Source organism: Triticum urartu, chromosome 6 (genome assembly GCF_003073215.2).
Source record: "Triticum urartu cultivar G1812 chromosome 6, Tu2.1, whole genome shotgun sequence".
NCBI classification, from domain to species: domain Eukaryota; kingdom Viridiplantae; phylum Streptophyta; class Magnoliopsida; order Poales; family Poaceae; genus Triticum; species Triticum urartu.
The window spans coordinates 575,524,582-575,547,849 of NC_053027.1; the positions used below are offsets into that span (position 1 = coordinate 575,524,582).

Genomic DNA, 23,268 nt, shown 5'->3' on the forward strand with positions numbered 1-23,268 from the left:
AATGAGTCTGAACGAATGAGTCTGAACTGGAGGTTCAGAAGATTATAAATTTGCAAAATATTGCAAATAATCTGCCAGATGCATTTACTGATTATGAAGGTGACACAAAATCAAATGTTCCATCTATGAATGTGCCAGAGAGAGTAGATGTGACCCATAGATCTACTCGGCCACCCAAGAGGGGGAGGAATCTGGACACAAAGGACAAAGCTTTGCAGAAGCGTCAAAGGGGAATGAGGAATCCTGAAAAAGTAAATGCAAAGTCAACAAGATGTTGATATTCAACCTAGGGTTGAAGGACACCTGAAGGATGTTGGACATCCAGAACCCAACACGAGTGTGCACACAAATTTTGGTGTTGGGACATCGGAAGACCTTGATCCAATTGTTGAGGGAAATCACGAAGGATCAAAAGGTTATGATGAGATATCCATTAATTATATTGATTCAGGAGAATCATACAATAGAAAGACTACAGTTGTCGACATTTATTTCGCCTCTAGAATTGCAGAAGGCCTTGATTTGGATCGAGAGCCTAAGTCCATGGCGGAGTGCATGAAGCGCTCAGACTGGTCCAAATGGAAGGCAGCAATCGAGGACGAATTGCGCTTCGCTCATAAAAAGAGGGGTATTCACTGCAGTAATATCCACTCCTCAGCATGTGTTCCTTGTGGGAGCAAAATGGGTTTTTTTGTTCGTAAAAGGGAACGAGAACAATGAGGTGGTGAGATATAAGGCGAGGCTTGTAGCACAAGGGTTCACGCAGAGACCCGGCATCGATTATGATGAAAACATATTCTCCTGTTATGAGTGGAACAACGTTCCGATATTTAATATCACTGGCAGTGAAAATGAATTTGTCTATCCAACTGATGGATGTTGTGACTGCATATTTATATGGGTCACTGGATTCGGATATTTATATGAAAGTTCCTGAGGAATGAATCTTCCGAATCCAAAGGCTAATCGCAACATGTATTGCGTAAAGCTTCAAAAGTCATTATATGGCTTAAAGCAGTCGGGAAGAATGTGGTATAACCGACTGAGTATATTCCTTCTTCAGAAGGGTTACTCAAACAACAGTGATTGCCCATGTGTGTTTATTAAGAAATCTAAGAATGGATTTTGCATTATTTCTGTGTATGTGGATGATCTAAATATCATTGGGACTACACAAGAAATACATGAGGCAAGTAATCATCTTAAGACGGAGTTTGAGATGAAAGATCTGGGCAAGACTAAATTTTGTTTGGGCTTACAACTTGAACATCTTCCTTCAGGAATACTTGTTCATCAGTCTGCTTATATCCAAAAGATTCTTGAGAAATTTAATATGGATAAAGCATATCCATCGAAAACACCAATGGTTGTTAGATCTCTTGATAGAGATAAAGACCCATTTAGACCTAAGGGTGATGATGAAGAGGTATTAGGACCTGAGTTTTCTTACCTCAGTGCTATTGGAGCACTAATGTATCTAGCAAACTGCACCAGGCCTGATATATCATTTGCAGTAAATTTATTGGCTAGATTCAGTGCATCACCAACAAAGAGGCATTGGGTTGGTGTGAAGAACATTTTCAGATATCTTCAAGGCACCAAAGATCTTGGTTTGTTCTATCGAAAAATCAAGATAAGACCATGGTGGGATATTGTGATGCTGGATACCTATCGGATCCCCATAATGCCAGATCACAGACTGGTTTTGTCTTCTTGAGTGGAGGTACGGCTTTTTCTTGGAAGTCGACAAAACAAACTCTGGTGGCTACATCCACGAATCATTCTGAAATTATTGCTTTGTTTGAAGCATCATGTGAATGTGCATGGCTTCGCAGAATGATTAACTTTATTAAAGTTCAAGTGGGATTGGATCATGGGAATCACCCACTATTATCTATGAAGATAACGCTGCATGTATTACACAGATGCAAACAGGTTATATAAAGAGTAATATTACAAAGCATATTTCTCCTAAGTTATTTTATCCCCATGAGTTACAGGAAACCGGGGAGATAAATATTTTGCAAACGAAGTCATGTGACAATCTTGCCGATTTGGTTTACAAAGTCATTACCAAGTTCTTTATTTGAGAAGTACATCAATGGAATTGGTATGAAACGACTTCGGGACTTGCAAAGTTCAGGGGGAGTGTCTCCCTGAATGATAATCTGTTTGTGATCCTCGGATCTTTAATATTGCACTCTTTTCCTTTATAAGTTTTTCCTAAATGGTTTCTTATGGAAGGTTTTTAATGAGCAATAGTAATGCATGCATTATGATATGTCGGTTTTCTCCTTATTTTCCCATTGGGTTTTGGAAGGAGTTTTTGATGGCATATTGTACATATCTCCTCATATTTTTCCTACAGGGTTTTTGGAGGAGACTAATCATGATGATGATGATCAAGATGTTGATGATGATGTTTACAAGAATAATTGAAGCAGAGATTAGGGGGAGTGTTAGGATTAATTAATTAGTTTAATAAGTTGGAATCTCTGCAATGTGGACCGACAGCCGGTTTTCTCTCCCGAACAATCGCCATCCTAAATGTAACGGACGCATCGTTCGGATCGTGCCTCTTGTAAACGCGCGTCTGTGCGACACATCCCTTCCAGGGATATAAATATGTAAATCATCGACAACCAATCTATAGCGATCATTACTGTTCATCGCACTGTTTCTTTACAATTATTGCTAGTCTCTTTTCTGTCTCTCTTGTTGACATATACATGCATTGCCCATTTTTTTTCTACTATTAGTTTGAGCTTTTGGATGAACAGGCTGATGCGGTACAGTTGTACATCTCTCTCTAGCTAGTGTATAAAAGCCCATGCAGCTAGCCAGACGCTCCTAGGTCATTCCATCATCCTCTCTCTCTCTCTGCCTCGATTTGGTTTCAAGCATGCGGGGCGCGCCAGCAGAGACCGACCTGCTTCCGGTCGGAGAGGGAGGGGAGCCGCCCAAGCCTACACGTCGGGGCGGCTCCAGCAGCTTGTACGACAAGACGCTGTCGACGGCGTCCAACCTGGCGAGGCTGCTGCCGACGGGCACCACCACGGCGTTCCAGACGTTGGCGCCGTCCTTCACCAACCACGGGGAGTGCCTGCCCGTCAACCGCTACTTCACCTGGGCGCTCATCTTCTTCCTCGGCGTGCTCTGCGCGCTCATCTCCTTCACGGACAGCGTCACCGACCGGCACGGCCACACCCACTACGGCTTCGTCCATCCCTGGGGCTTCACGCCCTTCAACTCCGACCCCGACGGCGAAGGGACCGTCCCCATCGACGACCGGGAGAGCAGGAGGCGGCGCATGCGGTGGCGGGACTGGCTGCACTCTGTGTTCCGCTTCGTCGTCTTCATCTCGCTCGCCTTCTGCGACTCCGGCGTGCAGAAGTGCCTCGTCCCGCGCGAGAGCCGCCAATGGCGCGAGTTCCTCGTCAACATGCCGCTCGCCTCGGGCTTCCTCGCCAGCTTCGTCTTCATGATCTTCCCCTCCACCAGGCACGGCATCGGCGCCGGCCCCGGGGCCCGCCGCCCTCGACGACCTCACCGCACCAATGCCAATGACAATGACAATGCCGCCGTCAAGAAGAGCAAGAGTGCTCCCGCCGCCGCAGACACCCGAGTGGCCCCGTCCACCAGCTATCAGCTCGACCATGTCGTCTAGGTCTAGCTCCTCAAGCTCTAGCTATGGATCGCCGTGCATGCATGCATGGTAAGAGCAACGTGAGTGAGTGTTCGTCTTCTTTAAATAACGTAATCAAATTAATCGTGTGCCCCACAGGACCCCATGCATGCATCAAACGTGTGTCACATGAGATTTGCTTTTCATCTTCTTTTTGGTCCTTCCTTTAATTATTATGTGTGATGTGGGTGTTGAGTGTACGTTTTTCTTTTGCTAGTATATGCATGGCTACCAATTTTACAAAAACCATCCCCTCTCTCAGTGTGTGTGTGGAACTGTTGATCCAATTTTAAAATCATTAGTAGAAAAAGGGGCTTTGGTCCAGCCAGAAAAGAGCATTAATCCCGGTTGCATTACGAACCGAGACTAATGTGAGCATTAGTCCCGGTTCAAGCGGCGAGGGCACTTTTCTTTTCTTTTTTCTAAAATTGAAAAGGCGGTCCACAGGGGGGGAGAGTTTGAAAATGGGACCTTTAGTACCGGTTCGTGCCACGAACCGGTACTAATGGGGTTGAGACCTTTAGTACCGGTTCGTGCCACGAACCGGTACTAATGGTGCAATTTTCAAATCCTACCCCCCCCCACCCCCCCCCCCCCCTCCCCCCCCCCCCCCCGGTGCATCGCCTTTTCAGTTTTGTAAAAAGCAAAAGAAAATGATAGAAACTTCAAAATTTAAAATCCTTCGAGAGGTAGTTATGTTACTACATCTACTAGTTAGGAAAATTTAAAAACTTAAATTTGGACATGTTTTGCAAAAAATGTAGGGAAAATGTAAAACGGCTATAACTTTTGCATACGATGTCGGAAAAAAACGTATAATATATCAAAATGTTCGGAAAGAAAATCCGCATCCAATGGAGACCGCCTACGGCCTGTTTGCAAATTTTTAGAATCCTCAAATTCTAAAAGGAAAAAAAGTTATGCTCAAATTTCAGTTTTTTTTTGAATTTTTGTTAAATCTGGTCAAACTATGGTCAAACTACTTATTCAAGAAGTATTAGTGTTACTAAATAATTATTCAAGAATATTAGTGTTACTAAATAATTATTTCAGTTTTTTTAAATTTTGGTCAACTATGGCCAAACTGTGGTCAAACTACTTATTCAAGAAATATTAGTGTTACTAAATAATTATTGATTTTAGAACAATAGTTTCAAACTCAAACAGTGAAATGTGTGACTTAATGCTCAAGCTAAATTCCTGAGGGTTAATAGGATTGCCATCTTACTATTGTCAGGAAAACAACAAGTGCAGACTTGGAAACGAGGGAGAATAGAACCCGAAAGTTAAGCGTGCTCAGGCTGTAGATGATTGGAATGATGAGGGGTGATTAGAGATTAAAGGTTAAATTGAGCAGTGATGAGGGGTGATTAGAGATTAGAGGTTAAAATAATTCAGAAATTTAAAATTCAAAAAAAATTCAAAAAAAATTCATAAAATTTCCTTTAGTACCGGTTGGTGTTACCAACCGGGACTAAAGGTGGACCTCCAGGCATCGGCCACGTGAAGGGCCTTTAGTCCCGGTTCCAGTTAGAACCGTGACTAAAGGGGGAGACTTTAGTACAGACCCTTTAGTCCCGGTTCCAGTACCGGGACTAAAGGCCCCTTATGAACCGGGACTAAAGGCCCTTTTCTACTAGTGAATCCGAACTTCCCATAATATAGTCAAATTCATAAAAAAAATCTAAATATATCTGTGTGTGTGATTTTCACATTTCAAATTAATTTCTTTCATATTCTATATGTTGTTTTGGTGGCAAGCAAGGTTGTCAAGATCATATATTCTGCAATGGATCAAAACTTTGTGGTAAGGTCACAATAGAACAGGTCATGGCATTATAGTGACTTTTTACGAAACATGAAAATCTTTCAGGTAACCAATGGTGTGCCATAGCACATGAAACAAACCAGAAACACCGAAAACATGGATTTTTCACAACATCTCTATAATCATGCTTGGGGTTCACAGAACATGAAAATCTTAACAGGATCCCAAAACGTTGAGCTATAACTCATAAACAAGCATGGAGCGGTGAAAACAAGGATTTTGACCATGTGTTGTAACAATGCACCTGGGATCGTGAAACATGAAAATGCTCTTGTGTCTGGAGACCCCCAAAATACTAGTGGTAAGTCGAGTTTTGGCTAGGTGGCTCAATCTTCACGAGTTGGAGAAGGGAAGAGGCAAAAATACAAAAAAACATGGAGGTAAACATGAGGACAATGGGATAACTAGCATAGCACCCCTGACATAACACGTAGCCAACAACACACAAAATGCGCACTCATGATTTCGTTCTTCCACACCCAGGGTTGTACCCAAGAAAACCGGGGCCCCGTGCCAAATCCAAAATTAGGCCCTTGATGTAACCAATGGAAATTACAAAAAATAAAATTTTATACTCAAAAGGCGATTCTCAAAACTCAAAATTAGTACGTTATTTAGCAGAAGCATGACATCCTTCTAGCATTTCCTGTCACAAAATCTTCAACTTGTTTTTCATAAGCAATCTTCTCCAAAATGTAATTTGATTAAATTCCCGCAAAATAAAAAACAAATAGAACATAGAAACAAAAAGGAATGAAAAGAACTTCGGAAGAAGACCATGTGGTGGCCGACGGCAATGCGCCTAGTAGTAGTAGTCTGGTTAAATTTCTAGTCGGGCAGCATAGGTAGCAAGCAGCAACCGAATCTGAAGAAACAGAGTAGACATGAGAAATCGAGAAGAACACATCGAATAAATAGTTGTTGGATTGAGGATGAAGCGCCCCTATACATTCCAACAATTGATTTATTTCGAAAAAACCATGAAGGAATTAATCTACCCGCCCTTTGATGGAGGATGGGATTTGCACTGCTCACTGGAAGTTAGAGAATACAGAGAAATGGAAGGAGAAAGAGTATCGGAAGGAGGAGAGGCGTGCCGGAGATCAGGTAGCTGTCTGAGTCGCGGTGCATGTTCCCAGTGAATAAGTTCTAGTACCCCGTGCCTTGATTAATCATTAAGCAGTAGAGAATTACATAAAAGTGTTCAAAGAAGCAGTAAAATTGGGGGCCCTGCTCAGCCGGGGGCCTGTGCAGTTGAACATGTTGCACAGGTGTCCGGTGCGGGCCTGTCCACACCACACACAACGATTGCGGTTTATCATAAACGCAAGTGGAAGCAAGAACAAAGGTGGAAGGTTCTTCCCGGATCCTAGGATACATAGATCTTGCACTCTCTAGAGTCTTGATCGCCTCCACAACAAGGAAAGTGGACTTCTGTGACAAATCTTGTGATATTTGTCATAGATGCATATCTAGTGATGAATTTATGAAAAAAAAGATCCATGGTAGCACGTCAGTCATAGATGTGCACACCCTCTATTTACCCCCACGCCACCCCTGATCCGGACGAAATGGTGGTGGCGTGGTCTCTCTCTCTCTCTCTCTCTCTCTAGCGTCGAGGAGGAGGAGGAGGTTGAGGCACTCCAAAAGAGGGTAAGGCGTCAAAGCGGGATGGGGAAGCTCGGGAGACAAAACGACGCCCCACGAGTTGAGGTAGAAAGTATAATTATTTTCCCCCAGAGTGCCCACGTAGGCCTCGTCGAAAGTATGCTTATTTTCCAAAAAATGGAATGTGAATATAAGTTGTGGGTTCCTGTAAATACATGCGTGGAAACTTTTTGACTGGAGTAAAAATAATCTTATTTATTGCGGCAAAAAATCCACTCAAATGCTATTTAGCAACCTGTCCCATGAATAAAAAAATTCAAACATAATATAGCACAAATCTTTTTTGGCATGTTTTTATCAGGATTTGCCCAAACAGGGCCGTGTGGGACGGGCTTTGCAGCTCGTGGGCTGTGAGGGCCTGAAAGGCCAATAAGTACTAACAAACCCTAGCTAGGTAGGTCCTCTGCTTCCGTCGGCGTTGGCGGCATCGTGCGGGCGCCGTTGCGAGCAGCGACTCCGTGTGTTTCGGGGTGACCGGGAAGGGGGATTGAGCGGGAAGGTTTGGCCCCTCAGCCCTGAAACTAGTTAGGAATGTGATGAATGGTGACTGATCGAGTAGGTCGTCGATTTCCTTTCCGGTGAGCTCGCAGCAGGTCCGCCGCCATGTCGTCCTTCGCCGGTGTATCGGTCCTTGACGGCGACAAGGGGTGCTCTTGCGAGACGTCTGGCTCCTCGTGATCAAGGGCTACTCGGGTAGCAAAAAGGAGGTGGCCACCGGCGCGCGAGAGCACGAGCACTGACCCTTTCATGCAATGCATGGTAGGAGGCCATAATTGGTACATCGACTACTACCCCAACTGCCGGCGAGAAGAGAACCGACTTCATTTCCCTCAGCCTCTCCCGCCTCTACGGAGATGAGAGGTCGAGGAGGGTGTCGAGGCCAAGTTCAGCTTCAGTCTCTGATGTATGTTGGTCGAATTAGTCAACCGCTAGAGCTCTCCAGGCCTCATCCTTGCTGGGGCTGCCACGACTTCCTCACAAGAGATGCCCTTGCGTTTGCAGACACCGATGGCGACTACAGGGTGGGGGCATGTAGCCACGACCTACCCCTCTGTTTTGTATGAGCTCATTGCCATGCTTGCTGCAAACCAGCGGAGATAACACGCTGTATATGGTACGCGTGTTCCTTAATCAAGTCTGTGTGTCTGTGTGTCTTGCTTTTAATTGTCTCATCAATCATGTAGAGTAGTTTTCCTGTGCGCCGAATCAGAAAAATTCTCTTGAGAGAGAGTGAGATGGTAGTCTGTGTGTCTTGCTTTTATTGTCTCATCAGTCATGTAGAGTAGTTTGCCTGTGCGCCGAATCAGAAAAATCCCCTTGAGAGAGAGAGATGGTAGTCTGTGTGTCTTGCTTTTAATTGTCTCATCAGTCATGTAGAGTAGTTTGCCTGTGCGCCGAATCAGAAAAATCCTCTTGAGAGAGAGAGATGGTGGTCTGTGTGTCTTGCTTTTAATTGTCTCATCAGTCATGTAGAGTAGTTTGCCTGTGCGCCGAATCAGAAAAATCCTCTTGAGAGAGAGAGAGATGGTAGTCTGTGTGTCTTGCTTTTAATTGTCTCATCAGTCATGTAGAGTAATTTGCCTGTGCGCCGAATCAGAAAAATCGTCTTGAGAGAGAGAGATGGTAGTCTGTGTGTCTTGCTTTTAATTGTCTCATCAGTCATGTAGAGTAGTTTTCCTGTGCGCCGAATCAGAAAAATTCTCTTGAGAGAGAGTGAGATGGTAGTCTGTGTGTCTTGCTTTTAATTGTCTCATCAGTCATGTAGAGTAGTTTGCCTGTGCGCCGAATCAGAAAAATCCTCTTGAGAGAGAGAGATGGTAGTCTGTGTGTCTTGCTTTTAATTGTCTCATCAGTCATGTAGAGTAGTTTGCCTGTGCGCCGAATCAGAAAAATCCTTTTGAAGAGAGAGATGGTAGTCTGTGTGTCTTGCTTTTAATTGTCTCATCAGTCATGTAGAGTAGTTTGCCTGTGCGCCGAATCAGAAAAATCCTTTTGAGAGAGAGAGATGGTAGTCTATGTGTTTTGCTTTTAATTATCTCATCAGTCATGTAGAGTAGTTTGCCTGTGCGCCGAATCAGAAAAATCCTCTTGAGAGAGAGAAAGAGATGGTAGTCTGTGTGTCTTGCTTTTAATTGTTTCATCAGTCATGTAGATTAGTTTGCCTGTGCGCCGAATCAGAAAAATCATCTTAAGAGAAAGAGATGGTAGTCTGTGTGTCTTGCTTTTAATTGTCTCATCAGTCATGTAGAATAGTTTGCCTGTGCGCCGAATCAGAAAAATCCTTGAGAGAGAAGAGATGATAGTCTGTGTGTTTGCTTTTAATTGTCTCATCAGTCATGTAGACAGTTTGCCTGTGCGCCGAATCAGAAAAATCCTCTTGAGAGAGAGAGATGGTAGTCTGTGTGTCTTGCTTTTAATTGTCTCATCAGTCATGTAGAGTAGTTTGCCTGTGCGCCGAATCAGAAAAATTCCTCTTGAGAGAGAGAGATGGTGGTTCTGTGTGTCTTGCTTTTAATTGTCTCATCAGTCATGTAGAGTAGTTTGCCTGTGCGCCGAATCAGAAAAATCCTTTGAGAGAGAGAGATGGTAGTCTATGTGTGTCTTGCTTTTAATTGTCTCATCAGTCATGTAGAGTAGTTTGCCTGTGCGCCGAATCAGAAAAATCCTCTTGAGAAGAGAGAGATGGTAGTCTGTGTGTCTTGCTTTTAATTGTCTCATCAGTCATGTAGAGTAGTTTGCCTGTGCGCCGAATCAGAAAAATCCTCTTGAGAGAGAGAGAGATGGTAGTCTGTGTGTCTTGCTTTTAATTGTCTCATCAGTCATGTAGAGTAGTTTGCCTGTGCGCCGAATCAGAAAAATCCTCTTGAGAGAGAGAGATGGTAGTCTGTGTGTCTTGCTTTTAATTGTCTCATCAGTCATGTAGAGTAGTTTGCCTGTGCGCCGAATCAGAAAAATCTTTGAGAGAGAGAGATGGTAGTCTGTGTGTCTTGCTTTTAATTGTCTCATCAGTCATGTAGAGTAGTTTGCCTGTGCGCCGAATCAGAAAAATCCTCTTGAGAGAGAGAGAGATGGTAGTCTGTGTGTCTTGCTTTTAATTGTCTCATCAGTCATGTAGAGTAGTTTGCCTGTGCGCCGAATCAGAAAAATCCTCTTGAGAGAGAGAGATGGTAGTCTGTGTGTCTTGCTTTTAATTGTCTCATCAGTCATGTAGAGTAGTTTGCCTGTGCGCCGAATCAGAAAAATCCTCTTGAGAGAGAGAGAGATGGTAGTCTGTGTGTCTTGCTTTTAATTGTCTCATCAGTCATGTAGAGTAATTTGCCTGTGCGCCGAATCAGAAAAATCGTCTTGAGAGAGAGAGATGGTAGTCTGTGTGTCTTGCTTTTAATTGTCTCATCAGTCATGTAGAGTAGTTTTCCTGTGCGCCGAATCAGAAAAATTCTCTTGAGAGAGAGTGAGATGGTAGTCTGTGTGTCTTGCTTTTAATTGTCTCATCAGTCATGTAGAGTAGTTTGCCTGTGCGCCGAATCAGAAAAATCCTCTTGAGAGAGAGAGATGGTAGTATGTGTGTCTTACTTTTAATTGTCTCATCAGTAATGTAGAGTAGTTTGCCTGTGCGCCGAATAAGAAAAATCCTCTTGAGACAGAGAGAGAGATGGTAGTCTGTGTGTCTTGCTTTTAATTGTCTCATCAGTCATGTAGAGTAGTTTGCCTGTGCGCCGAATCAGAAAAATTCTCGAGAGAGAGAGAGATGGTAGTCTGTGTGTCTTGCTTTTAATTGTCTCATCAGTCATGTAGAGTAGTTTGCCTGTGCGCCGGATCAGAAAAATTCTCTTAAAAGAGAGATGGTATTCTGTGTGTCTTGCTTTTCATTGTCTCATCAGTCATGTAGAGTAGTTTGCCTGTACGCCGAATCAGAAAAATCCTTTTGAGAGAGAGATGCTAGTCTATGTGTTTTGCTTTTAATTATCTCATCAGTCATGTAGAGTAGTTTGCCTGTGCGCCGAATCAGAAAAATCCTCTTGAGAGAGAGAAAGAGATGGTAGTCTGTGTGTCTTGCTTTTAATTGTTTCATCAGTCATGTAGAGTAGTTTTCCTGTGCGCCGAATCAGAAAAATCCTTTTAAGAGTGAGAGATGGTAGTCTGTGTGTCTTGCTTTTAATTGTCTCATCAGTCATGTAGAATAGTTTGCCTGTGCGCCGAATCAGAAAAATCCTTTTGAGAAAGAGAGAGATGGTAGTTTATGTGTTTTGCTTTTAATTATCTCATCAGTCATGTAGAGTAGTTTGCCTGTGCGCCGAATCAGAAAAATTCTCTTGAGAGAGAGAAAGAGATGGTAGTCTGTGTGTCTTGCTTTTAATTGTTTCATCAGTCATGTAGAGTAGTTTGCCTGTGCGCCGAATCAGAAAAATCATCTTAAGAGAGAGATGGTAGTCTGTGTGTCTTGCTTTTAATTATCTCATCATTCATTGAGAGTAGTTTGCCTGTGCGCCGAAATAGAAAAATCCTCTTGAGAGAGAGAGAGATGGTAGTCTGTGTGTCTTGCTTTTAATTGTCTCATCAGTCATGTAGAATAGTTTGCCTGTGCGCCGAATCAGAAAAATCCTCTTGAGAGAGAGATGGTAGTCTGTGTGTCTTGCTTTTAATTGTCTCATCAGTCATGTAGAGTAGTTTGCCTGTGCGCCGAATCAGAAAAATCCTCTTGAGAGAGACAGAGATGATAGTCTGTGTGTCTTGCTTTTAATTGTCTCATCAGTCATGTAGACCAGTTTGCCTGTGCGGCGAATCAGAAAAATCCTCTTGAGAGAGAGAGATGGTAGTCTGTGTGTCTTGCTTTTAATTGTCTCATCAGTCATCGAAAGTAGTTTGCCTGTGCGCCGAATCAGAAAAATCCTCTTGAGAGAGAGATGGTAGTCTGTGTGGCTCCATTATATCATCGGCTTAATGGCTATCTCAAATCCCAGCCGTACACTCAAAAGGTGGTCTCTTAGTACCATGAGCAATGCACATAAATTCCATGTCTGCATAACATCAGATACTAAAAGACACCTCTTGAAATATGTGAGAGCAAAAATAACAACAATGAAACCCGTTTAATGCAAGAATCATCTAGCATTTGCTTTGCTTAACAAGGCAAACGGAGTGACTACAATCTCATTGTAGACACTCCCGTTGCCTTTACCATGGCATAGTAGCAATCATCGGCTACAACGAAAATGCACACACAAATTGACCTTGGCCTCAGAAATCTGCAACTATGCAATAATCAACTAATAATCTGCAACTAGAGAGTTTGTTTATAGGCAGGCAGGCAAGCAATAATCCACAGCAAGATGCTATGTACACATTTTCTCATCTGCACATACATCTTTATTATATATCAGGGTGCAACTTAACAAATCATCACCATCACATGTCTTCAATTGTGCTTGTGATTGCCATACTTGATACTCCTACCCTATTATATTAATTAATAAACATGAACAAACCAATAAAATCAAGCTACATACACATTTACATCCATCATATATACTTTTTACATACAAAAAAGCAAGGTTCGAATTTCAAACAGAGAGGATGGCGCCAACAAGATGATGGATGTCATGTTCATGGCCGGCGTGCTTGGGCATGGAACGCGCTGGAGAAGTTGGGGATCCTGTCCAGGTGCCGGAGGGCGCGCTCGGCGGTGTGCCGGGTGCGAGGGTCGCCGTTGCGGTACGCCTCCACCAGCGCCGACGCCACTGTCTGGTCCGCCGCCACCTCCTGCGCGATGTCCTCCACCCGCAGGATGCGCTCCACCACCCACACCGCCCGCCGTCGCAGCGCCTCCGTCCGGTTCTCCACCAGGATGTCCACCACCGGCCGCAGCCCGTCGGCATCCCCAAGCACCCCCACGCCCTCCGCAGCCTCCACCCCGTCCCCCACCAGCGTCGCCAGTGCCGCCAGCGCCGCCTCCACCACCTCCGGGTTCAGGTGGTCCAGGCACGCCACCAGCCGCTCCACCGCCTTGCCGCCGGCCCCGCCTTCAGCCAGGCAGAAGCTCTCCCGCAGCGAGCAGAACCCACCGTGCACGCGGCACACCCCCACCGGACGACCTGCAGCCGCACCCGTCGACGATGGCGCCCCGAAGCACGCGCACAGGAAGCTGCTGCCGGAAGGCGCTGGCGGCGGGGGGTCAGGGATGACCGTCAGGTTCCTCGTCTCCAAGGACAGCTTCTCCAGCGCCATCGCCGAGTAGAGCTGCACCGCGTCCTGCCCGTTCACCTGCACCAGCTCCACAAACAAGGGCGCCAGGGCGGCCTCCCGCGCGAACTCCACGTACTCCGGCGCCTCCTGCAGCATGCACGTCAGCCTGTACATCACCTTCACCATGCCCTCCGTCAGCGGCGTCGTGTACCGGTTCCCGCGGATGGCGCCCCGCCGCAGCTCTGCCAGCTTCGTGCTCAGCGTGCCGAACGCTCCCAGCTCGAACAGCTGCCGCGTCAGCTTCGAGTCCCTCTCCGGGAGGTCGCCCAGCAGGCCCACGGCTGCCGCCTGCTCCTCTGTCACGCCGCCACCACCGGCGTCGGATATCACCCGGAGCAAGCTGCTGAGGTGGCCGCCGAGTGCATCCGCGAGCTCGGCGCCCATGTACGGCGACACGTTGCGCAGGAGCTTGAGGGACTCGACGCGGATCTCCCGGTGAGCTGCCTCCAGGAACTGGATCAGGCTGATGGTGGCGCCGGAGCTCTTGATGGCCGACACCACGTCTTGGGCTGTGTCCGGTGAGCTGGTGAGGCCGACCAGGACGTTGAGCAGCTTGCACTCCACGGCAGGGCCGGTGTTGCTGATGAGATGGAGCAGGCTGTGCACCACGTCCTCGGACAGGAGCGTCTGCGTGCCGGCGTCGTCCAGCGGGATGGAGCGGAAGCTGGCCCCGGAGGCGACCAGGTTGGCGAGGATGGTGGCGGAGACCTCCTTGAGCCTCATGGGGAAGTGGCTGCTGGCGCCGACGGAGAAGAGGTCCTTGACCAGCGGCGGCAGGATGCCGGCCTGCAGCAGTATCTTGGCGCTCAGCTCGTTGGATGACATCTCCCTCATGGCCTTGAGCGTAGCCTCCCTCGCCGGCAGGCCGCCGGTCTTGATGATGCTCACCAGAAGAGTTCCAACCTGCTCCGCCACCACCACCTTGACGTCGTTGGCCAACGCGAGCTCGCCGAGGTACTCAACCATGGTAACCTGCACCTCAGGCCCGCCTGCAATTCAAACCAGAAGTTGGAAAATTAAGACCACAAATTAACCTCTGGGAAACATTCTAAACCTTTTGCAGTTCAAAACAGAGGACCAGACCAGAATTAGCAAAACTATAATAGTACGAACATGGTGAAGCAAAGTGAAGATAATGATGCAAACCTTGAAGCAGTTTGGTGAGGAGAGGCTGCAGCCTGCCATTTTCAGCCATTTGCTTGATGTTGGTGTCATACTTCTCCAGATTTTTGAGTGTCTTCTCTGCTTTCTCCACGGCCATCATGTTCTCCGACTTGCTGCTCCCCATGCCAACCAGCAGGAGTATGGCCCCATAGATGGCACCGATCCTTACGCACACGGGCTCATACTCTGACAGCTCATACAGCAGGGAAACTGCAAGCTCCCTCTCCTGGATATGCTCGTTCGACAGGAACTTTATGATGGTGCGCACCGTGTCGCCTTTCCCCAGCTCTTCCTGCAAAAGAAACCAAACATACATACATACATACATACATATAGTTACTTACTTACTTGAATAGCTAGCATATACACTGGGCCAACTGTGGAAAATCCATCAGGACTTCAGGAAAGAAAAGAAGAACCTTGTTCTGATCATTGTCCTCGACGACGGTGCGGAGGACCTGCAGGGACTTGAGCCGGACCCTCCTGCTGCTGCTCTTGAGCAAGTCGGCGAGCGTGGATATGATGCCCTGGGCACGCACGAGGTTCTTCTTGGCGCCGCTCCGCTGGCATATCTGCGAGATGTACGCCATGGCACGCAGGGTGTCATCCTCGTCGTCCTCGGGGTGCATGTGGAGCGCGTTGCACGCCTTCTCGAGGTCCTTCTCGTCGTTCCTGGCCCTCCACTCGTCGATGACATTGCGGAGGGCGATGCTGGGATTGATGTCGGTGGTGCGAAGCTCGCGCTGCGTCAGCGGGCAGGTGGGCCTGCGGCCATTGTCGCGGCACTCGCGAAACCACTTGAGGATGGCCTCACGCTCGAAGGTCTGTCCGGTCTCAATGGTGACAGGATCCTGCATCACCTGCTTGGTGAGCGGGCACATGAAGGCCTCGAACGCCGCCTCCTGGTACCCCTCGGTGGACTGCTCCTCCAGCTCGCCGTCCGAGTTCCGGGCCATCATCTTGCAGCTGTGCAGTGTGGATGCCACACAAGTCAGATAACGAATTGTGGGATACATATGGTAAGAATGAATTAATACTGGTGTGGATACAGCAACAGCAGCAGAAATAGCAGTGGTGCAGTGAACTAATAGTTTTGGCAATATCTTGGGTATATATATTGTAAGAAATAATTAATACTGACATGTATACAGCAGCAATAGCAATAGCAATAGTGCACTCACTAAGATTTTTCTGAAGCCGAGATCCTGGGTATATAGACTGTAAGGATTCATTAATACAGGCATGGATACAGCAGCAGCAATAGGAGTGCAGTTTGTTGAATTTGAAATTAAGATTGGGGCTGTTGATGGATGGAACATAAATAAACATGATTTAATATCAATAGTGCACTTAGATACAGCAGCATATAAATTAAGATTGGGGCTAAGATTTAATATCGGCATAGATACAGCAGCAGCAGCAGCAGCAATAGCAATGGTCACTGAAACTGAATTCGTTTTGGTAAAGTTGAGTTATCTGTTTTTTTGTTTTGTTTTTTTTAACCCAATAGTATATACTCTGTTAAAGATGAATGATGAAGCAATTCTTGCTGCCCCCCTACCCTGTCTAGAAATGGAATGGAATTGAATTGAAGGTCCAAACCTACAAAACTTGTCCCCAACCCAATACTCTATTAGAAATCAAAATCAAAGTCAATGGGGAGGGCAACCCAAGCAAGCAAAGGCCCCAAGGCAGGGATGAAGCAGTAATCTTTCTTACTAATTGGTTTGGTGGTTGCGATTGCAGCGTGGGGTGGGAGAAGATGGAGGGGAGGGGAGGGGATCAAGTAATAATAAAGTAAAGAGCAAACCTCCTGATAGATAGAGATGAGGTGGATCTGCGCGGCGGCGGCGGCGGCGGCCCTGGCCCTGGCGGGGCGCAGCCGGGCAGCAAGAGGAGAGGAGAGGAGAGGAGAGTCGGCGGCGCAGGAGGAATCAGCCAGCGGAGGAACAAGGAATGGGGAATGGAGGGCGGCGGCGACGAGGAGGGGAGGGGAGGGCAGCTGAATCAATCAAAGTCGCAGGCAGGCAGGCAGGGGAAGAAGAAAGAAGAAGCAGCTGTGCTGTGCTGTGCTGAGATGCCTGCCGACGACAAGCCAGCTCGAAAATGAAATGAAAAGAAAGAAAGTTGCTCTTTTTATTTCATATTCAGACTGCCAAAGTTACTAGTAGTGTACTAGTAGTATCCGATTGACTGAATCCACACCAGATGCAAACGAAAATGGAAGCCCAAAGCAAAGCTGTGCCGAGGTCAACAACAACGACGACTCAAGGCTCAATCAACCAACCAATCAATCAATCAATCAATCAATCCCATAATATAATTAATATAAGAGCGAGTTCGTTTATACTATGGACTGGAATGGAATGGAGGGAGGTTCAACTTTCTGTTTTTTCTTTCCTCTCTCTCTTCCTCAGGCAATAAATCAAATCAGTGTCATTATCTTCTTTCTTCTGAATTAAACATCATCAAATGGATGGATGGATGCATGGGACTGACTGACTTGATCCATTCCCACCTACCTCTCTCTTGATCCATTCAATCCATTCCAACCCAACTACTACCCTACTACACACACACACACACACACACAGAGAGAGAGATATTGCTGACTAGACTAGACAGGACTGGACTCTTTTCACATGGACAGACAGCTTCAAACTTCAAAACCAGCATCACCAATATTCAAACACAAGCAACAATTTTCTTCTCTTCTCAAGCATAATGCCATGTCATGCCAGGTCAGCTAAAGGGAACAATTCTATATATTCTTGTTAGATCATCATGTAGTAAACACAGACACACACACACACACACAAAAACTTGCTTCAATACAAACAAACCCTTTTACTAACTACACACACACACACACTTGCTTCAATACAAACAAACCCTTTTACTAACTACACACACACACACATGGATGAATGAATCCCAGCCAAATAATGTATCTCTGTGAATACATCTCTACACCGTGCGCTCTTCTTCCCTTACTCTCTTACTCTACTCTATCCCCTCCCTCGACTGTCGACGGACGGCGAAACCCCTCGAGACCTCGACTCGAGGGCGAAACAAACACCCGTCATCCATCCATCCATCATAAAAGGAAAAATATATCCTTGCCAACTGTGCATTGAATTTGCACCCATCCATTCAATGTTTTGCTACATCAGGGTGTCAACTTCCCCATGTCGACAGATTTCCCCCACCTTGGCAAAGCTAAGCTAAACACCGAGTTGGCGAAGAGAGTCGGGGCCCACCAGGTATATCCGTCTTGGGCTGCTCTTGTACCGGAACACCACCACGCCTTTGTAAGCCGCCCGTGGAACACCGTCCTGGAAAATAAGGGCAGAAAAATCAGAACATAAGCCATCGTGTTTTTTTTACAGCAAAACTACTAGTCAGGTTGTATGCGTTTTCCAAAAAAATGTATCCAGCTAAATTGCAAGATTTACGAATTTTTAGATTGAGTTAGCAAGGGACCTTCCATTCTTCAAATATTCCAAACTGACGAGCTATACGCTCGAAGTCGCCCTGGTTATCGTACTGAATCCTTACGTCCACATCCAGATTGTGGGCCTTCAACAGAGCATCGGATCCATGCACAGGTGTGGCGCTAGCCACGTCTTTTCCAAATTTGGTCAAAAACTTGTCCTGATGTCACCAACACAAGTATTAGGCACCATCTTATGGAAACAGCAACTTTCTCTCTGAAGAACAGACTAATAATCCTTACCTCCGTCAGGTAGCTCAGGTCCTCAGAATTCCAGTCAATCTGTGGCCACAAGAGGGGCAGAGGTAAATTTCAGCAACAAACAGCTTATGAAATCTGTACAAAATGAATTATATGGGGAGATTGATTTGCATACATGAGCATCATTTAACTTGATAGGTTTCAGGTATTGATCGAAGAATTGCCCCATGCTTGATCCCTGGAAAGGAAGCATAAAAATGCAAGATTAAATGCCAGCAATCAAGGACCAATGGCTCAAATATTGTTACGTGTGCAAAAATGCAGTGATAAATTTGCATTGGTGTAGAGTAGCCAACATACATGCTCGCCAAAGTTGTATGTTCTGCATACTTCTGGCCGAATAAACTGCCGATCTTTGTGTACCTCCTTTAGCCTCACCCAGTCATCCCAATAAGTAAACTCTTGTCAAGGAAGAAACAGATGATACAAGGTAGTTAAAAAAAGCATCATATCTGCTGATCTAAGAATCAGTAGGCAGCAGTAAGGATATGCTTTGGGCCACTTTGGTGACAGCTCCATCCATGTTGACTTTGTTAGCATCCATCCAAGCCCAGGAAAGAAGTCCGAACGGTAAAGAGCCTCTGCAAAGCGTTATCTAGAAAATTGAGCAACTCTCCCTTTTAATACGGAAATAAAGTTGAACAGAGGCCTATCAGAACAGAGAACTAACTTGGGTCATAAACAAATTGCTTTTGCCCGTTGTCATTCCAAGATGAAACAGCCATTATCGACCTTCAATACCACAACAATCACAGTAACGTAGTTAGACACACTTGATATAATTTCACTGTCTTGCCATGTAAGTATAAAACAGAGTACAGTTGTAACATACTTGTCAGTGTCAAGTAATTTCGCTGCAGCCTCAAAGTAGTCAAAGAAATCTGGGGCGATCTCCATGTCATCTATTAATCAATAAACCATGGAAATGAGATGGCGTGCGGAAATATATAGGAACAAGACAGTCAAAGAACCATCAAAAAGAGATCAGACCTTCCAGAATGATTACTCGACGGAAATCATGCTTAACGAATAGCTCATCCAAGGCCCATTTATAGTGGTCTGGGTTAAGAAACATCATTAGGACAAGAATCAATCACATCATCAACTCCTAAGAAAACACGCATCAATTGAGGACCACCTACTAGCTATCTTGTAATATGCAACGTTTTCTCCTGGTCTTTCAGTGCGCACAGGCTCAAGATCCACATGCTGCAACACATCAAAGGCAAAAAGAACACTGAGTGCTAGCTAAATAAATCATTTGCTGGTAGCCTGCACTCTCAGAAAAGTACTGGAAACGCTATGTAGAGAAGACTGAAACCAGAAAAGATACAATCATCCAAATTCAGAAACCTCCCCCCACCCCGTACGACTTCATTGCACATTTCTCATTGATGTTGTACCAGGGGCAGACCAATTCACGTTTGGACCATTGACATCACTGGCATCCACGTACATAACCTACTTTCCCAGTACCAAACTAATCTAGTGCCCTCTTAAAAAGCGGCACATCAAGATGCCACAAGTGAACATGTCTCCCTTGTGGCGAAGCCATTTTGCTGTGTCTCAAATGCTTCAGGTCCTACCTCCATCTAGATTTGCTACCGTCTCTCGGTACATCTACAGCTTCTTGCAGGCCAAAGTTTTATTTCAATTTTTGCACTCACATGTCTACTTGGTATGAGCAGTCATGCATAACATGTATCAGCTATGCTAACAATATTACAAGAGAAACAGAGTTGTTCGATTCTATCAGACAATTAAGAAGCATAAAGCAAGTGTTTCTTTACTCACCTGCATAAATGTTATTTGCGTGTAACTCAAAGCTTTCTTTTTTACTTCTCCATTTGTTCCATCCTGCGATTGGAAGGAGCAGTGTAAAATTTTCCTTCCCACACACTTAAAGATACTGAAAACAAGAACTGAAATTGCTACTACCAGTACCTGTGATATAAATAGTGGAAACTTTGAAGCAACTGCTTTCTGATACCTGGAAAAGATGTTGTCCATCATTTGGTCAGGAAGACTGTTGTACAAATTAAAGCTACATGGATGTAAAAGGAGCAAATAGGCTTCATAATCAGATTAGAGAGTAATTCAGTCACAGTTTCCTTAAGAGATGTTGTGTGATTGGTGAGGTGATAAAGGGTGCAACTTGATTATTATTTTCACATATAGGTGAGAGGTGTCATCAACTAAATGGGCTATTGGTGCCATTAGAAAAAAAAAAACAGCAGACATCGGAAAGTTTCTTCTTTTGGGAAATGAAGGAATGGAGATGCTGTACGAGAGTTGACTGGCAACGTGATCAACTGTGCAACTTGATTTCTAAGATAACTGCACAGGTGTAATCAATTTGAGTGGGCTCTTATGAAGTTAAACAAAACAGAAGACGTCGGAAATTTTCTTCTTATGGGAAATGAAGGAATGGAGAAGAAAGAGCGTACTTGAGGATAGATTCAACTGTCCTCTGCAAATAGTCTGGTCGATTGCAAGCCATTATGACGACAGCGGCGACAGGAACCTGTTGTACAGAAAGAGATCAGGTCATTCCTGTAGAGCAATAAAGGTTAGCAAGATGAGATACATACCACGTCCTTGTTTATTAAGGTCTGTAAACTCCTTTCTGCATCCAAAAGAAATGTTAAAAAGTAGAGTTAGATTCTTCAAGCTCCTCATGTCTCAGTAACATTTTGGCATTCAGCCCAAACTGAATGTGTTGCACTAATTGTTAAACTCGATACCATTTATTGCGATGCCATATATTTAAACAATATTCCTAAAGTTGTTTCCACAAACATGGCCAAGGTCAAAATACTTTCCCCTTAGAAGTTTGGAAAATAATAGTTTGAAATCTGCTATAAAAAACACAGCCAATTCGAAGATGAAACGTCAGAGTATCGTCAACGTTCAACATGGTTTGGATGGATAAAACAGGTGGTAGTCTAGGACCTAATATGCCTGTACCATTATAATATATATATATGATGAATAAAAGAAGAGGAAGCGTTGTAGATGAAATCCACAAGTAAGGCTAAAATAACAGAGGGTAATGAATGATTCCTTGCATACATTACATACTTACTTTCAAGATCTTGGATCAAAATCTTGAGCTGCACGCGCTCCTCGTCTTGGCGTACCTTCATCTCTGTTGCATCAACAGACAGGCAGGGGTTAATGTCATGAACTGTCCGCAGAAGCGCTAGAGTCAGGTTATCGGCGCGTGTGGTTGCATGGAACAGAAGAGCTCTTCCCAAAAATTATGTTGAGAACTAGTGTGTGTTGATAGAGCAAGGAAGACAGACAGACAGACAGACACCTGTAATGCCTATCTCTATGTTGAGAAGTAGGTAACTAATTATGTGTTTGGAGCATTTGAACCTTGAGGAAGAAGAACAGATTTGTGAGAGCAGACTGGATCATGGCTAAGTAAGGTCTAAAAGTAGGTAGGTACCTTCGAGTGCGGCAATCTTCTCCTGCTGGGCGCTGACCTGGTCGATCATGGCGTGTAGCTGGCTCTCGCATTTCTCCTTCAAAAAAGTGCAGCTTGTTGGAATGAATTAGAGAGCCTTCAACTCTAGTGTAGGTAGAAAAGAAAAGAGAGAATCCTTACTGCTTCCGCGAGGCGTCCGGCGTCCATCGCCTGGGAATTAGAAGAAGACGACTGGGTGGAGAAGAGCCGCACCTGAACAAGAAGACGCATGCCAAGGGGAAATCACAATCAAGAAAATAGGATTAATCTGATTTGCAGGTGGAGAAGAGGAAGCAGAGGCCCCGTTCAGGTTCAGATCCCCCACCGGCGAGCCCGGATGGATCTGGTTCCACGGCGGAGCAGAGGGAGGGGGAGGGGATTCTTACCTGGATGTAGATGAAGGCGAAGGCGGCGGCGACGAGGAGGAGCCGGATGTCGCAGGGGTTGCGCGCCATCGCCGGTGGCGGCGGCGGAGCAGGGGACGAAAGACGACTCCTTGAGGCAGAGCAGTCGCGCCCTGTCTGTCCGTCTGACTGACTTGGGAGGCTCTGCTCTGCTCTGCTTTTCTTTCTTTCAGTTAAGGAAGGAAAGATGAGATTTTTACATACAATAAGGATGGATGAGAGTTTCACACTCATCACATGAAGAACCTTCTCTTCTCTTCTCTACTCTACTTAGTAATAATAAATAGTACTACTCCAACTCTAAGCAGTCACCAACAAAACCCCAACCATCCATTCCATGCCACCACTACCAATCTAATCACAATTACATAACCTACCAACCAGTACTTAGATAGAAGCATTTTATTTATTTATTTTCACACAAAGACTCGCAACAAACACGTCAAAAGCAAAAAAATCAACAAGACCCGACGCAAGTCTTCATCTTGGCCACACCAAAACTCTTGAATCCCCGCTCCACCTATCTGAAAGACGACATTCAAAACCACCACGACATGAGCCTGCCACATGAGTGCGAGGAGGAGCTTGCTAAGGAAACAATTCATTGTTGCCACTCCAGAAATCGTAAAGGCGTGAGTCCAAAGCAAGACAAAGAAATGCACTATCGTGCTGCATAACCAGGTCCACCAGTATGGAGCCCGAACCAAGGTGACACGGAACCAAACATCTTGATCGGCATTTAGGCAATGCCATCATAAAAGAAGGAGAAGGAAGCCAATTATTTAGCATACCGTTACTACTATTAATATTTGAAGCACCTAATTTGTTTTTACATGTGCACAAAGAACACGCCATGCCATGTACAGAGCACATGAATAATTCAATTCATTAGGGATTACCCAATTTTTATTCATTATTAGATCTACTTACACTAAAGAATGGATATACCCAATCTTTTAGATGATCACACCACAATTAAGAACCTTTCATATGTTTTTTTACATTTATTAGGAAACTTCTTAATTGGTACCTTCTTTTATATAGAGCATG

The 23,268-nt window shown here is 45.2% G+C and overlaps 2 protein-coding genes across 2 annotated transcripts; both read right to left on the bottom strand.

Moving 5' to 3' along the window:
* Window positions 1-12,530: 12,530 nt before the first annotated feature.
* Window positions 12,531-16,709, bottom strand: LOC125515677 (U-box domain-containing protein 24-like). The gene is made up of 4 exons (XM_048681192.1): window positions 16,399-16,709; window positions 15,008-15,554; window positions 14,571-14,880; window positions 12,531-14,413 (listed from the first exon to the last, which is right to left on the bottom strand). Exons 2-4 carry the CDS (start codon window positions 15,545-15,547, stop codon window positions 12,786-12,788), a joined length of 2,478 nt encoding a protein of 825 aa, XP_048537149.1. The 5' UTR covers window positions 15,548-15,554; window positions 16,399-16,709; the 3' UTR covers window positions 12,531-12,785.
* A 626-nt stretch (window positions 16,710-17,335) lies between these two features.
* LOC125515678 (alpha-1,3-mannosyl-glycoprotein 2-beta-N-acetylglucosaminyltransferase) lies at window positions 17,336-22,393 on the bottom strand. Its single transcript, XM_048681193.1, has 18 exons — window positions 22,201-22,393; window positions 21,956-22,027; window positions 21,797-21,872; window positions 21,428-21,490; window positions 20,934-20,968; window positions 20,790-20,866; window positions 20,287-20,332; window positions 20,137-20,199; window positions 19,485-19,551; window positions 19,333-19,401; window positions 19,175-19,244; window positions 19,013-19,074; window positions 18,833-18,923; window positions 18,643-18,736; window positions 18,458-18,520; window positions 18,325-18,363; window positions 18,072-18,242; window positions 17,336-17,923 (listed from the first exon to the last, which is right to left on the bottom strand). The coding sequence occupies exons 1-18, from the start codon at window positions 22,267-22,269 to the stop codon at window positions 17,813-17,815; spliced, it is 1,338 nt and encodes a 445-aa protein (XP_048537150.1). The 5' UTR covers window positions 22,270-22,393; the 3' UTR covers window positions 17,336-17,812.
* Window positions 22,394-23,268: the final 875 nt, after the last annotated feature.

What these genes read in the sequence shown, in the direction of transcription:
- LOC125515678 (XM_048681193.1), bottom strand. Translation starts at nt 22,269, where the DNA reads ATGGCGCGCAACCCCTGCGACATCCGGCTCCTCCTCGTCGCCGCCGCC. An exon ending in TTTGATCCAAGATCTTGAAA is followed by an intron (nt 20,969 to 21,427) that starts GTAAGTATGTAA and finishes TTTTGGATGCAG; the next exon opens with AAAGGAGTTTACAGACCTTA. An exon ending in TCACCAAAGTGGCCCAAAGC is followed by an intron (nt 18,737 to 18,832) that starts ATATCCTTACTG and finishes ACAAGAGTTTAC; the next exon opens with TTATTGGGATGACTGGGTGA.
- LOC125515677 (XM_048681192.1), bottom strand. Translation starts at nt 15,547, where the DNA reads ATGATGGCCCGGAACTCGGACGGCGAGCTGGAGGAGCAGTCCACCGAG. An exon ending in AGGACAATGATCAGAACAAG is followed by an intron (nt 14,881 to 15,007) that starts GTTCTTCTTTTC and finishes TTTCTTTTGCAG; the next exon opens with GAAGAGCTGGGGAAAGGCGA. An exon ending in CCTCACCAAACTGCTTCAAG is followed by an intron (nt 14,414 to 14,570) that starts GTTTGCATCATT and finishes TTTGAATTGCAG; the next exon opens with GCGGGCCTGAGGTGCAGGTT.